Raw genomic sequence first — 15,531 nt, forward strand, 5'->3', positions numbered from 1 at the left:
CAAACAGTGGTGGAGATAATATTCTTATAATGCCCATATGAAAATGTACCGTGTAACAATCAAAAAGCTAATTAATGCTTGTTGAGGTAATTACTAAAAACGTACCCGTTTTGAGAGGGAGAAATAACAAGCGGTCGAAATAAAACTTCGCCTCCCCTCGTCTCGATACATCTTTATTAAGTTCCCCGGGACTTCACTCACTCCAGGTGCTGCACTCCGTACACTGTTTGCCAGGGCCAGTCATCAATGGTTTATATAAGCGGTTTTCAGATCATAAGAGGCCTTTCCACCGCGCCGAAATAGCTCAGTTGGGAGAGCGTTAGACTGAAGATCTAAAGGTCCCTGGTTCGATCCCGGGTTTCGGCAGTCCTTTTTCCTTCCCATTAAGTGCCACTCTCTTGCACAGTGCTAGTTCTGCCCTGTAGAGCCCCACACTGGTAGGATCGTTCAACTTGTTCACCGTGATCACAGACTGTATATAAAAAGACTGTGATATGCTTTCGATCTCCAAATTAGAATTAAGTATAAATCCTGCACTTTTAGACTGTAATAGTAAGATAGGGATTTCAGAGAGAGAGAATTATATAGATAATTCGAAGCAGTCATCCTGGGGACATGAAATCGTATTGCTAAAAAAAAACAATTCATTTACTATAGTTTATTAAACTTCCATTTATTGAAAATAAAATATACTGTTAACAGTGTGACATTCATTCAATACATACTTTTAATACAATAGTGATCTCATGTCAAGTTTTAGAGTCAGGTCTAATAAGACTGACTTATCCTGTATACTTAAAGTAAAAAAAAAGATTACAAAAAGTATTCTACTTAGAATTGCAAGACCGTCTCTCCGTGTTTCAAAAAGGGATTAAATTAAACATAGCTAAAGTCTAAATAGCTGTGGGCTCAGACTAAGTTGGGAAAGAAGCCAGTGAGTAAGCAATCATCCACGGACATGCCTTTTGGTTTAAAAAGAGTTTGACTCAAGCGAGGCTTGACGGTAAAATGAGCTCCTCTTTAGTCACAAGTCATTGAGCTCTGCCACCTTGCTGCAGATGTGCCTGATATCCTTCTGCAGCTTCTCCTTCTCAAGACGGGATTTGATGTCACCTATCTGCCTCAGAGACGCAATGGCATCATGCACAGACAGGAACCCTGTCCAAAAGAGAGGCAGTGTGTACAGAGGATCACCAGACATCATGAATGTGAGGTGAAAATTATTCAGTGCTCATAACTACCTACAACATTAGCTTTGTGATCATTCACTGTTGGCTCTCACCTCGTATCATTTGCTGCTCTAGTAACCCTTGCCGTTATTAACCTGTTAATTTCTATTTAGTTTCATTTGGATCGAATGATGTTAGGCGGATTTTGCTCTCTTTCATAAAGTGGTGGTAAAATTCTCTGTGGTCCTCATCATCAGTTAATATGACTTCATTAGGTGCCTAACAACATGCCTGAAAGTAAGAGATTTTTCTACATTGCATGTACTCTACAAGTAATATTCAGTGAACTGTGAGGTGGAGGGATAAACGTCCTTATACAGTGATGAAATAATAAATCTCCCCCCCCCCCCTTTCTGAATCCTTGCCTGTCTCGCCACACATATTTACAACACTCATTCAGTATGAATTGCTTTTCTCCCCCCTCACACGGTCTCCTTCCATCTCTCCTCCTATAAAACAGAGCTGTGGATGAATGGCTGTCGAGTACTGAGGTCGGTGACTGAGTGGTGATTCATAGAGCAGTTTGCCCCTTCTCTTATCTGCTGAGGGAGCTTTTGCCTCTTTTCTGTTTGTCTACTGGAGATTGAGAGAGAGTGACAGGAAGTGGGGGAGTTTTGAGATCTAGTGCCAGGGCTCCAGGTAATTGAACTTCCAATATACAGAGCGGTGAGATGGGGATGGATGTCGACAGCAGCTTGATGCAGAGTTGTGCTGCTGGATGGCTGTGTGTTCCAAAGGCTTGTCCTATGACTTATTATTTTTGAGGTAGCTATATGAAGCAGCTGTTGCTCACATCCACCCTCTGGTTAGAAAGCATGCTGCATCTCCCACATTTTACACTTTTCCTGTGTCTTATTTGAAGTTGTGATATCCATAAGAAGGTGTTTTTGTGGCTTTAAGTACCAAACATCATCTCAATACAGTTTTACATGTCCTCTCTTAAGCTTCTCTCTGGAGCTCTATCAATAACATGTGATTATGTGTCCATCTCGTATTCCCTCTTCAGTCTGTTTTCTGTGCGGCGCAAGGCCAGGTCAACCACAGGTAATGGATTGTAGCTACTTACCAGTAAATGCAAATGGAGATGGTCGGTGAGTGTTGAAATAAGCTGAACAGACGGTCAAATTCAAACTAAAATGTTCTGGTATTTCAGAAAAAATTAACTTTAGCCATTGGTCTCTAATATTGCTATCCTAGAAGAGTTGTGCAATGATATGCATACAGCCCATGAGATGGGCTGTATGCATTTCTTTGTGGACTGACCTTTTTGATACTTTCACAGTATTTATATAGGACTTAGGCCAACCTTATAATAAAAAGACATGGAAATCTCACTTTATACAAGATGCGACCTTTAAGCTTAACTAATAAATGAGCTAACTAATATGGGCTATATTAGTTAGTGTGTTGTTGCTGGTAGTTTGTGTCGCATAGAAAATCTTTGGTCGACTGATGTTTTTGATGTGGTGTACCTATATGTTTGATTTGTCTATCATCTTAAAAAATCCTTATATTGGTGGACAAATTTCTACAGTATAACAGTTATTTAGTGTGTAATATAGACATGAGTCTGTTGCGGGCCGTATGGGTCAATCCTTGACATAACTGATCATGGCCTATAAGAGGCCAATTCTCTATCATTTAATCCATCACTGGACCGGTTCTATAGGTCTGCTGCTTCTTGAAAAAATGATTACACTATTTGCAGATGCCTAGGATAAGAGAAATACACAAACCCACTTTACACTGTCAATATAAAAATAAAATGTATACAATTGTAACTATTTGATGAAACCACAAGGCATGAGTTGGAAAGGTTCTGAATAAGGTTGTGTACATGTGTATGAGGTCTGCTGCTCTGTAGCTCACCTGTCATGCTTAATTTAAGATGTCACCATCAAGTCATTGACCATTATGATTAACTGGGTTTTTGAGCATCTCTTTTGTGGGCAAAAGAAATTAACCACATCAGTCAAGTAGTCAGTTCCCAGCATCCATGACTAATTATTGACAGTGTCTCTTTCTTGCTGTGGCTCTGAAGCATTTTTGCATATGCAATTTTTTTCCTTGACGTATAAGGTAAGCCACATGTAGTATGCATGTGTTTACTCACCGATGACAAGTTGCAGACAGCGATCACCCACCTTTGTGGTATTCCTGTTTGAGCAGCTGCAGCTCCTGCTGAAGGCTGTTCTCCACTGAGGTCATTCTTTTACTGAGTTTGGCTTCAGAGCGTTTCATCTGATTTGCCTGACTTTGGTCAGCCTGGTCCTGCTGGGTCTCGAACTGCTCCACACGGGCCTCCAGAGCACACAGCCGTTCAGCTAATCTACACTCTGCCTCTAACTGGCCACAGAACACACACACAATAACTAGGATTTCTAATTTACAGCACCGCAAGACAGTTCTTTAATCCTCACCTTGTACACCTGAACACCCTTTTTAATCCCGATTTTAAGGCACTGCTTGGTAAAATTTCAGCTTTATGAATTCAGAACCATATTATTTTTGAGATATATTTTTCTGTGTTATAAAAAAGTTTCCAACATGTCTTTCAACTTCAGTAAAATGAATAAGGGGTAAGAAGCAACAGCTTGTTTGGTTAGTATGAAAATCTATCACAGGACTCATAGTTACTTTAACATTGATATATTGATGCTAAAAAAATGTATCATGTACGACTTTGAACAGTCCACACATACAAAACCCTCCCTTTGACTGTAAACTGTCTGTTCCACTTGATTAACATTTAAAAAAAATTAACTACTTCCTTTTCTGCTCAGAAAGTGTGACTGAAACCTGCACGTTAGAACACCACAAAACAGCTGACTCTTTCTGTTTCTGATAAGTTGACTGGAAAGGTAGACACAATGCATAGACCATATTCTGCATAAACTGAAGGCCAAACTGAAAGATACTGCACCATTTTGTCTTGTAGCAGTGATTGGAGCTGCTGGCCACACTCTGCATGTGTCTGGACAGAGCTGCTGAGCTGTTGTTCTGTCCACTTTCTCAGTGAATCTGTCTGCGCCTTGACTTCCTTTAGCCCACCTGACATCCTACAAAAACACCAGAAATAGAAAGCAGAGAAGAGAATGGGCTTCGCTTTTAAAATGCATTCACGGATGAAAGCTATGAAGTTGCAGATTGCATTTATTTGGTTTCGTTTTTCAAACTAGAAGCAACACCTTTAGTAATTAGAATAGATGATGTCTTAGGAACGCTAATAGACTGACTAGTATCTGGAGGATCTTCCTGATAGCTCACAATTCTTGTTGTAAATTTAGTCATACACAGCTCCTACTTGGCTCTACTTGGTGCTTGGCATCAGAAAAAGAATTTGTTTCCACAACAACAACAACCAATTCATTTGCACCTCCTTGTCCTATTAACCTAGACATAAAATGTCTGTGGCATGGAAGCAGAACATCAATCATAAATCAATGATTGATAATCTGTCAGTTTATTGTACAAGATGCTTCATGCTCACCTGCTTGATGCTGCCTAAAAGACAGTGTTAATCAGAGGTGAGCAACAGTGCTACTTTTTTTTGGTTTGACTTGATGCCAGCCTCAGCAAGCAGAATACTGTTACTCTGGTTTTACTATTAGCGTTTTGTAGAACTGTCTAAATTGTTGCTTTGGCCAAAGTTAAAGGACTGGTGTGCAGAATTTAGTGACATCTAGCGGTGAGGTTGCAGATCACAACCAACCGAATACCCCCCCCCCCCTTGCCCCTCTTTTGAGGGTTGAGGGGAGGGGTATTCAGTTGGTTGAGAGTGAACAGTTGGTTAGGCAACATCACTGACAAGGTTTGACCTATTTCAGTGAGATAAACCTACAGTTGATGGGTGGATAGATATGTATTAAATATACCTATATCTAGTATTGGTAAGTAAATGTTTTGTTTCGTTGTGTGGGAGTTTGTGTGTGTTTGTCTTTTTTTTGTTGTTTTTTTTTTTGGTTTTACAACTCAGACTGTGGCTTTTCATCTATTTTTAACTGTTGGTCTTTTGGTTTTAAGATGATCAGTGACCTGGTTTCCATGACTAAACCACATCATCATTAAATAGAGCATGTTCATCATTCATGTGCCTGGTTCTCTTTCCGCTATGACAAAACTATGCACTTCTTTTTGCACATTTGCTTTCAGCTGAGACTATTTATCAGTTGGGTTTGTAAATGAACTCAACAAATACCCTTGTTTTGTGCCTCGGGCATCAATATTTTTCCATGGCTCTAGAATGAGCAGCTTGGGGATATTATTTGAAAAACAAATTAGTACCTGATAGACTTTTTTTATTAGGTAGCTCTGGACAGAATGAAAAAAACAACATAAAGAATGAGTCAGCTGAGGAGCCTTGCTAAAAGATGAATTATACAAGACAATAGCCATACTTCCCAGTCACAGGCAGCACACTGTATATGTAACGAACAGTCTTTAAGAACTTCAAGTCTGAAGAAAGTATGGGATTAAAAGAAAATTGTAACCCAAAAGTAAAAGTAAGACTAATACATACCTTAGTATTATAGCAATTGAACCAAGCATGGGTTGTGTTTACTCTTGAATTAATGGCCTTACGTGTCTAGTAGTACTTTCACTTGACTCTGCAGATCAGAGATAGAGATTCTTTGGCTCTGGGAATGCTCTGCCAATGAGGCCTCCAGTCTTCCGAGGTCATGATGAAGCTGGTGATAGAAAAACACAGTAACAAATGCTGTGTTGTGATGTGGGAGCGTCTTGCGGTGCAGGCTTCGGTTAACTGATCTTTACCCTTTGCAGTTTCTGCTGAGTTGAGCTGATCAGGACACTGCCCCACTCCTGTGGCGAGTTAGGACTGGGAGAAACATCCGTGACCCACTTCCTCTGCATTTTCAATCATCCTTATAGTTCATGCTTGACCACTGCACCACAGATAATGTGCAGCCATCACAATCATTTACTGCCTTGTGCCACCAGCAGAACTAAGTACAGGCTGAATCAGTACGGGTGTGTGTGTGTGTGCATTGAGGGAAGTTGTGGTCAGCTTTAGATTTAATAAAGCGATGAGCATTATAATATGTGACATATGTGTCCAAATCCAGGGTTTTAGTGTTTTTATAATAATGTTTTGTAAAGAAAATGGGACAGAAAGGGCAGTAAAAGCTATTTATGAAGTGACCTTGCCCAAACCTGTTTGTTTGAATTAATTTCATATCTCATTTCCTTCTTTCAGGGTCTGTGGTTGTGGTTTAGCCTCAGAGTTTACTCATTTAGGCTATTCTCACTCAGCAGCAGTAAACTCCAAAAAACCGGCCAAACAGCCAGTCACCCTATTTAGGATTACAACAAAATGCAGCCCCTGTGTGTATTGTCAGATTACATTTTTTCATGCAAGCAGTATTTCAATGAATGTAATCCCCCCTCTATACCCACTGAGAACCACTGGGAGTCAATCCGCCCTCTAGATGTTGAGCTATTTCACAGGATAAGTGAAAACTCTGATCCGTTGGATGCGCTAGGCGTCAGGTTGAGTAGGGTGGGTTCTTCCTCTGTGCACAATAAATGTCTGTACCAAATGTCATGGCAATCCATCTAATAGTTGTCGAGACATGTAACTAAAAAAACAAAAATGTCCACCTGCTGGTGGCACTAGAGGGAAAGTCAAGGGATCATCAAAGTGATTGGGTTCATCCTCTGAGGACCCTGAGTGTCTGAACAAAATTTCATAGAAATGTATTGAATAGTTGTTGACGTATTTCCTTTTAAAGAGGATTTTTTTTGTCCATAATGTTAACTTCAGTTAAACTGCTGCCTTATGTCTGTTCTGTCAAACGCCTTCTCATCACTGATGCATCATCTCTCACCTTTACTTCCAGCTCTTTGAGCCTTACATCCACAGCTGACCTGAGCTCTGCCACCTCCTTCTGCAGTCTAGTCATCTGCCGCTCCCCAGAGCTCACGTCAGTACTCAGCTTGGCAATGCTGGCATCACACCTAAGATAATAGGTGAGGAAGCACAGAGGGATGGTGAGCCATCAACTGAATGAGAATAATTGGGTGCGAGGGAGTTAAGGACAGGTGTGAAGACAGGGAGATGAGCAGAAGACTGTGCAGATCTGGGAGGAAACCCCACACTGAAGCACCCATAGTTCAGATGGTTGACAACCAGGCAGCAAGATGAAAAAAAGTCAGACAGATGTTCTTATAAATACTTTCAAAGGTGAGCTAATGGAAACCAAAAGAAGGCTCTGCTGAATCCTAAACAGTGAGAAGTTATTATTACAATGTTGAACAAACAGATTTGAATATTCCAGTGGACTACCGATAAAAAAAAAAAACTCTCACATGTAACATCTTGTTTCACATATTCTCTTTTCAGTTTGTGTGATAAAATAAACTGCGCTGACTCTTTATCAACATTGCAAAATAGATCTCTTCCTTCCTATGCTTGCTTTAAGATGTCATCAGTAAGGCAGCAAAGACTCTTTGCCTGTCTCTATCAGGGATATTGTGTATCAATGTAATATTTGTGATAAAATACAATGTAAGCTCATCAACCAAATCCAGCAGGTAATTATTGAAATTTCTAGTGTGAGATTTGCAGTATTTCCCTGTAGACCACTACAGTACATCCATAAAGGGCTTCACAGAGCAATAGCTTATCAAAAACCACTGACCCTTAGCTTATTTGATTATTTATGACTAATGTACAAAGTGTTATTAGACTGAGTGGGTGTGGTTTTTCTATTGCCTTATTGGACCATAAATCAGGTGTTTGTTGAGTAATAGGCAATATGTCCTCTCACCACTGACCTCCTTAACACCATGGAGGAGGCTTTCCTGCTATAAAACAAGGAGCTCACAAAATAACAAACTACTTTGAGCTACTGTCTGATACGATACTACTTTATCTCAGATGCACTGACCAATGATTACCAGGGATTTTCAAACGAATTCAGCCTAGGCAGTTGCACAGCAAAAACACCTATGCTAATGCAAGCCCTGTTAATCAGAGCACTAAGATGACAGACTCTATGTAGCAATCCATTCTAATGAGAGTGATCTGCACAGACACAAAATAATGAGCAAGTGCTAATCAGTGTGTCTTCAAACCTAGAAACTTCAGTCTGGTGATAAACACATAATTAACGTGTGCATGTGTGTATGTCTGTGAAAGTGTCAGAGGTGATGCCACAACGGATTGGAACTTGTGAGACTGTGAAGAGCTGCCAGACAAGATGCAGGCTCTACAATTTCACTTCATTAGAGGAAGAGAAAAACAAGTAGAATGTCTTCAAGGGGAGTTAATCAGTCAGATCACCCTGTGCAGCAGACCTGGATCTAAATTATTGCACAATTGCTCTAAATAATGCTTTGGAGGAAAGTTTTAATTACTTGGCAATCATTTCATTGTAGTATTTCATATGCATTATGCAGTTTGTCAGCCTCAGTGTGCTTGTGTGCATACCTGGCTACTCTTCCTCTCAGGTCTCCAATGCCAGCAATGTTTTTCTGGTCTAAGCTTTGAACAGCTAGTGTGGTTCCAGAGGTTACGGAGTCCCGCTGGGCAATCTGTCTCTCTAGTGCCTGCTTGGAACAAAGACAGCATATATGATATACAATGTCTATTTTATTTTAAAGAATGTCAGCAAATTAAGAAAGATAACTTCAACTGTCAAAAATTTCATCACCACATTAGCACATATGTAACAACCTAACATTTAAGAGATGGCCCAATGGCTTATCATGAGAGCAAACAGTGACTTTCATTTGATTTAAGTATTCTTTTCACGCCTTAGCTTATTACTTCTTCATGTGCAGAATTAATTAGCTCTAAGGCATTCATGTAATATTTCAGATAATGACAGCCTCTGATCGCTTAAATGGCCCATTTGGTATGCACTAATGAAGCTGTGTACTTCATTTCCATGCTCTGTTTTTATATCACAGTGTGGCCTGATGTTCTGGTTGACTCCAAATCTTCATTTCTCTGATGAGCCAAATTTCCATGCACTTTCCACTCATTCCTCTGACTACTGTTTTTCAGATATTATTGCATAACTTGCAGTATTTATTTAACCACACACCATGGACATCATTAGTTTCTTGCTTATACAGACAAGATGACTATGAATTGATGATGATGATGCTCAGGCGCTGCACCATTCTATCAGGTGTAATCAAATCAGCTGTGAGTTAGTGGGCATGATTGTGTGCTGGCTTATGTCTCTGTGTGTGTGCATGTGTGTGTGCGTGTGTGTGTGTGTGTGTGTGTGTGTTTGTGTGTGCTGCAACATCAAAGGAAGAGAGGAGAGGAGAGCAGATAAAAGAATGTGCAGGAAAAGGAAATCACAGGTAAAGACAAAATACAAAATGACTTCATCCACATAATAATGTGTTTAACATATTCACCACAAAACAAGCACTGGAGCTGCAAGTAAGCAACAACATGGTACATTATTTGAGTGATTTTGCATAAGACAACACCTTATCCACTAACCTCCATCATCAACCCCCTTGTATACCTGTATGTCCATGCTAAGTTGCTTGACAATGCGTGTGATGGTCAGCATGTGACTCTCCAGCAGCTTGCGGGAAAGTCCCTCAACCTGGACGGAGCCCTTGGTGGACTGCAGGCCTGCTGCCACCTCCTCTGTGATCCTGAACGCCTGCTCCAGCAGCACAGCCACTGTCCTCTCCTGACTGCTCAGACGACCCTCAAAGACATCAGGCCTTAATCAGGAAGTAAAAAGAAAACTCAATCTTTGAGTCATAAAATTTTACATGCTCTTTATTGTTGATTGGTAATATGGTTCAAATCATACAAAGCCAAGTTAACACTTTCTAGCACCAGAACACAGGAATATGTTCAGAAAAAAACTCTAGAGTATAATTCAATGAAACATTCATCCACCCAGAAGAATAACGAAGACAGAGTAAGATGATGTGCATTGGTTTTCATACCCTCAGGTCATCCTCAGACCAGATCTATCATTGACTTCATGTCCCTATGTGCGCTGTGTCATCCTGCCTGATGCTACTGTGAATTAAGGATTAATTTGATCAATGTGATTCACAGCAGTGTTAGAAAGGTCGCTGGTGGTTTCCAACCTTATTTTCATCCCATCGGCGGTAGGAAGGTTAACTTATCTACCTCTCTGACAGACTGACGTCTAGAATTAAATTAAAGTGAGTCACAGGACCAAAGTAAGATTGTTTATTACTATTCATACACATGATGAAATACATGGTTAGAATGTGAAACAACATGAAATACAGTATAAAACCCAGTAAAAGCCAGTAATTAGGTAAGAGATGTTACCTGCTGTGATTCTGATAGGGCTCTAACTTTGACATTCTTCTTTTCTAAAAAGAAAAACAAATTGGTGAGACCTACAGTAATTATTACTCAAATGTGTTTCAAACGTACTGCTTTCATAAATGTATCATAATTTTTATGACTAAAAACAATACAAGGTTTTACAGTCTTACAGAATAATGCAATATAACGTGCCTCCCTTTTATCAACAACAATAATTATTCGTAATTATTTTCCTATTTTTCTTTTCAGAATACTCACAGGATCGTGTGATTTTCTTCAGTCAGGTCCTGAGTTCATGTGTTTGTGTTGTCACGTCACTTGGTAACTGTGGTCTCCTTGAGTGGGGTGTGCCTGCCTGACAGTGTGAATTTGTCCAATAGTAATGGGAGAATGATGCATTGTACACACTGTGAAGCGGCTTAACTCAGCAAACCAGAATATCTGCTGACTGCTGGGAGTGTGAGCACTAGTTTTACTTAAACTCTAAGAAATGTGATTAACACATCAGCTTACATAACTGCAATTCTTAAGGCAAAATACAACCAGACATATTAAGTCACTAAGAAAGCAATGATTTAAGTTTAAGTTTCTCTGATAGCCTCAGAAAATAATAATAATGTTCGCGTTAAATAATCTCCTTTCTCTACATCTTGAGTTTAATTCTGGTGTCATGAAATAATCTATTTGACATTCCATTTCACTGGAGTTAGCCTAATCTTGACATTTCAGAGATGATTTCAAGATATGATTTCTTCAGAGTCAAATGCATGCGTCCATGAAGTACAACAATTGAGCCCTTCCCAAATGGTCTTGCTTGTCAAATAATATTAAATTAGAAGAGCTTCAAATGCAGCTGAATGAGGTTAGATTACAAATGCATTTTACTGCTATTTGATGAAAAGTTTGCTCTTCCTGCTGTCAAAGGATTTTAGAAGCTTTAATGTAAGATAAAGGTAAAAGTCATTGGTTTGAATCTTAGATTTACTGGAAACATTTCAAGGTAAAACAGCCAGTTCAAGACTTGGACTCAAAAACTATTATATAGCTGTTTAGGTAAAACACTTAAGCCTTAAATTACTTCAGTGTAGCTGCCCAGTACTAAGAGGAAATGTGCTTGTACCACTCAGGTCTGCTTCTTGTGGGTGAGTCAGACTGAGACCATAAAACACAATATTTGATTATTTTAACTGGTTGCAGACAGAAAGGGAATATTGGCCAAATCCTTAAAGGTATCCTTCCCTGCTGTTGCTTCACTGCACACTATATTATATAAGAATATTTTTGTGGCACTGTATCTGGCACTGTAGCCATCCATTGGACATTCAGCTTTTCTCTGCACTGAATAGATTATGAAGGAAGTGATTCAACCCCCAGAGAGAAAATGGCCTTATCATGTTTTTAATTTAATCAAGACCTAGCCTACATTATGACACAATGTGAGTCAAGTTCCTCTAGTAGTGACACTGAATTACATTCAACTGCAGTCAGTGAAAGGACATGTTTCTGAATGGCTAAGTGTAGCCATTTGCAGGTGTGTGCGTGCACAGCCACACACACTGTGGATTAGTCTCGTAGCAATAGGACCGGTATCATTAAGGGGAAAGGCCTGCTCAGTGCGGACTCATCAGTTATCCATGCGAGCCCAATAGAAAAGGCCGATGGCAGCTGAAAGAAACTGTCTGGCTCACATGCTCACATCATCTACTTAACTGAGAGAGAGGTTCAGGGCAGTCCACTGTTGCTGCCAGTGGCCTCCTGGTTGTAATTAAAGTGTTGTATTTTGTAGGATGGATAAGATATCAAGTGATCCCAAGCTACAACAAAATTTGTTTTTGGCTACTCATGCCATGTTTGATACACATGCAGATTAATCACAGACAAATCTGTATACATCAATAGAAAAATGAAAGCTGCTGAAGTTATATGAAGCTATTTTCTATATATCTCATTGTAGATATAAATCATCACATACCACCGAAGGCTGATCAGCATCTTTTCGTTGTTTGAGGGTCAAGGCCAGGCATTATCTGTGGCACTCACACCTTTACCATCACTCCCACAGGTGATGCCAAGGTCACACGTGTCTCACATGAATTAATATCCATACAAACTGCATTCAAGGCCTTGAACCCTCACTCCTCCCTAATTGTGTAGTGGGATTTTTTTCCATCCCATTATATCATTCCTTCCCCTTTTTTAATTTACTCACTCAAAGTAAAATTTCATCAGCCTATTAAGCAGAGAAGAGGTCATGCTGTGACCTCTTGTGTGTGTGTGTGTGTGTGTGTGTGTGTGTATGTGCACGTGTGCCCAGAGAGTTAGATGGTGAGATGTATTCACTCTTGTAATTATTATCTCTGTGTGTTAGTTTATGTGAACGTGGGTACAGTGTTAACCAGGAGGATGGAACAGGCCAGCAGTGAAACAAGGGCCAGAGGGGAAGAGGCAATCAGTTATTATACACATCACAGCAGCACAGCAACTATAAAGAGAAGAGACTGCTGAGCTCTGCCTGCATGAGGGTGATAACATTCAATGAAGCCTGGTCTATTTGATGGGGAGAACACATCCAGACATGGTTACGGTGCAGAAACATCCACATGACACAAAAGACAACAAGTCTTTAAAACCTCTAATATTTCAGACTCACCGTCAGCTCTAAATTTACCAAGGTCAGCACTTTGAAAGAGTGAATCCAGAGGCTGTGGATCACCAATCACAAACAACACTTTGGCCATCAATCTACAGAGAGACACACTCAGATGGGGTGAACACACAATTATAATATACAATACATCCACAAGGCACTGTGGGGTTGTGTTATGCAATCACCAGCATACAGATTATCCAGTCGTGTGACACGGTTGGCCAGAGGGAGGCGCGGTGCACCCTTCGTCCTTCATTTGAATAGTACAATTAATGAGGAAGTTTGCTTAAACCCTGGATGAGCTCAGTGGACAGTGCAGGGCAGCAAAGACCGACAACAGCCGAGCGGAACATTTACCAAGCATTTTTAGGGAATCTTGCAGAAGTGACTGCGTGTGCTCCAACTTCACCACAGAGATCAGACAAACCTTCAATAGATGCTTTGCCGTCTAACGAGCATGCTGCACAGTGTGTGACACAAAATGGACAGTGTTGCTTGCATAGGCATTCTGCAAGGTTCGTTGTGAGACTAACACCCCCTTCATCATCACACTGTGCGTTTCCTTCTTGGCGCTCTGAGCTGATCATCAGTGGAAGTGCTCCCGAGCTGCAGCAGCCCAACTGTGACATCCTTCCACTACACAGAGTGAGCTCAGGCTGGCCGGCTGCTGCACAGGCACCATGGAGCAAAAATCACCTAAGGACGGGAGCACCGCCAAAGGACAAGAGTCTCTGTCCTACCAGCGGAGGATGTGGAAGAATTTCCAGGAGAAGACCAAGCCATGGCTCAGTCCTAAACTGGGATCGGAGCGTCGCGGTGCCGGGGGCGCTGAGGGCAGCAAGAAGGAATCGGGGCTGTGGATGTTTAAGAAGAAAAAGAAACAACTGGACCGTGTGTTCTCGTCGTCTCAGCCGAATCTGTGCTGCTCCACGCCGGTGTCTTTTGAAGGAGATAAGAAGTCATTTGGGGGCGACGCGGTCCCTGGCACCAGCAAAGACGGACAGCCCCTGCTACATCCCCTTGGCGCAGCTTCTGGGGCGACGGGGAGCAAGCCCGAGCTGACGGCGCACGGAAGCCCCAAACTGCCCGTGTCCCAGCTGATCACGTACCAGCAGAAGAGCTCCTCTCTCGGCTCGGCGTGCTTCGAGAAACTGGTCGTGGACCCGGCCGCGGTGGTGGGAGAGGAGGAGCAGCTGCGTAAAAACGCAAGTGATTCTGTGAGTAAAGAAACATGTGGTAAAAACACGCATCTGGTAAACGATGTGCAGAAATTCAAATTCATAAGGATAGGCTACATTGCTCTGGAAATGAAATGAAGGAACCAAGTTTTCATGATGATGGTGCTGCGAGGTGCTCAATCATGTGACGCGCTCATCGATTTGCCAGTCCACTGCTTTCTTTACTCATGTCCTGTATCGCTTGAAGGGCTGCCTGGGCCAGATGACAGCAACCAATGCAAGTGTAGGCCTGTGTAATCATCACCAACAACAAGCTCACCACACAAACCACTTGGTTTGATGTTCTGTTGCCATCACAGCTACCAGTGCTACATAGCCTGGCTGAGTGAGGTTATATTCTTTAACTGGAAATCTGATTTTAACACAGGCTCCATGCTCTGATTATTATTATTAGATAACAGCCTCCTTTTGCATGCCCAGACCCTTTTTTTTTTATCAAGAAAAGCGTTTGTCCCCTAGCTTCACAGTCCATCTGTCACAGTGTCCTTGCCTGAAGACTGAGGCTGCAACAGGCCCCATGTATTCTCAAGGGTTCATCACGTCTTTTTCAACGAAATGTGGCCCAGCGTGCAAATGGATATCGGGCAGGCCACCAGTAGTGTTGGGAAATTGATGACAGGTATATTCCCACATCACTCAACATGCTGAGTCAGGGTGCCCCAGGAGAAACTCTATGAAAGGGATATGTCAGCTAGAGTACGCTAAAGCCACAAAAAACAGTATATCTGAAAGGGTCTTAGAGAAAACGTGAATTTGAAGGTCTTAGTCAGATCATATGGAAAATGTCTGTCTGGTGTGAGTAATAATTAAGTAAAAGTTCTTTAAGGTGTTAACTGGAAGCATGCCTTATCCCCTGATAGCAATTCTCTCACTACTAGACCTACAGTAGGTAATGTGATTTGAGACAGGCTGTCCTGATATTTAAAAGTACTGACAATTATGAAGACACAGTGCTATGTGTAAAGGCCCATAAGTGCATTCTGCTTCAGAGGCAGCAGTTACCGCAAAGCTTTTCATCTCACCACTCTAAAACTGTTCCAGACCTGCTCCTGAGCATCATCCAGATCGCTGTCTAAAAATGATTGAGCATATAGGAACACCTCTCCCACTGAA

The 15,531-nt window shown here is 41.2% G+C and overlaps 2 protein-coding genes and 1 non-coding gene across 8 annotated transcripts in view; 2 read left to right on the plus strand and 1 right to left on the minus strand.

Annotated features, from left to right (window-relative positions):
* Window positions 1-112: 112 nt before the first annotated feature.
* Window positions 113-13,484, minus strand: fam81b (family with sequence similarity 81 member B). 2 transcript variants are annotated; one of them, XM_071482640.1, is made up of 9 exons: window positions 10,792-13,484; window positions 10,534-10,577; window positions 9,737-9,944; window positions 8,680-8,798; window positions 7,076-7,205; window positions 5,811-5,917; window positions 4,153-4,288; window positions 3,374-3,569; window positions 113-1,158 (listed from the first exon to the last, which is right to left on the minus strand). In XM_071482640.1, the coding sequence occupies exons 2-9, from the start codon at window positions 10,566-10,568 to the stop codon at window positions 1,025-1,027; spliced, it is 1,065 nt and encodes a 354-aa protein (XP_071338741.1). In that variant the 5' UTR covers window positions 10,569-10,577; window positions 10,792-13,484; the 3' UTR covers window positions 113-1,024. The 2 variants fall into 2 exon arrangements, with proteins under 2 accessions (XP_071338741.1, XP_071338740.1); XM_071482639.1 differs by having other exon boundaries at window positions 8,680-8,801.
* Window positions 294-366, plus strand: trnaf-gaa (transfer RNA phenylalanine (anticodon GAA)). The gene has a single exon. It is a non-coding gene; the product is annotated as a tRNA-Phe (tRNA).
* Window positions 13,485-13,860: 376 nt separating the features above from the next.
* mctp1a (multiple C2 domains, transmembrane 1a) overlaps window positions 13,861-15,531 on the plus strand; it is a 137,526-nt gene continuing 135,855 nt past the window's right edge. For all 5 annotated transcript variants that reach the window (XM_071482626.1, XM_071482629.1, XM_071482628.1 and 2 more), the window contains exon 1: window positions 13,861-14,397. In XM_071482626.1, coding sequence (XP_071338727.1) covers window positions 13,861-14,397 — 537 coding nt within the window. The remainder of the gene's footprint in view (window positions 14,398-15,531) is intronic.

Source organism: Trachinotus anak, unplaced genomic scaffold (assembly GCF_046630095.1).
Source record: "Trachinotus anak isolate AG129_WGS33_773 ecotype Australia unplaced genomic scaffold, CSIRO_AGI_Tana_v1 ptg000008l, whole genome shotgun sequence".
In the NCBI taxonomy this organism is placed as follows: domain Eukaryota; kingdom Metazoa; phylum Chordata; class Actinopteri; order Carangiformes; family Carangidae; genus Trachinotus; species Trachinotus anak.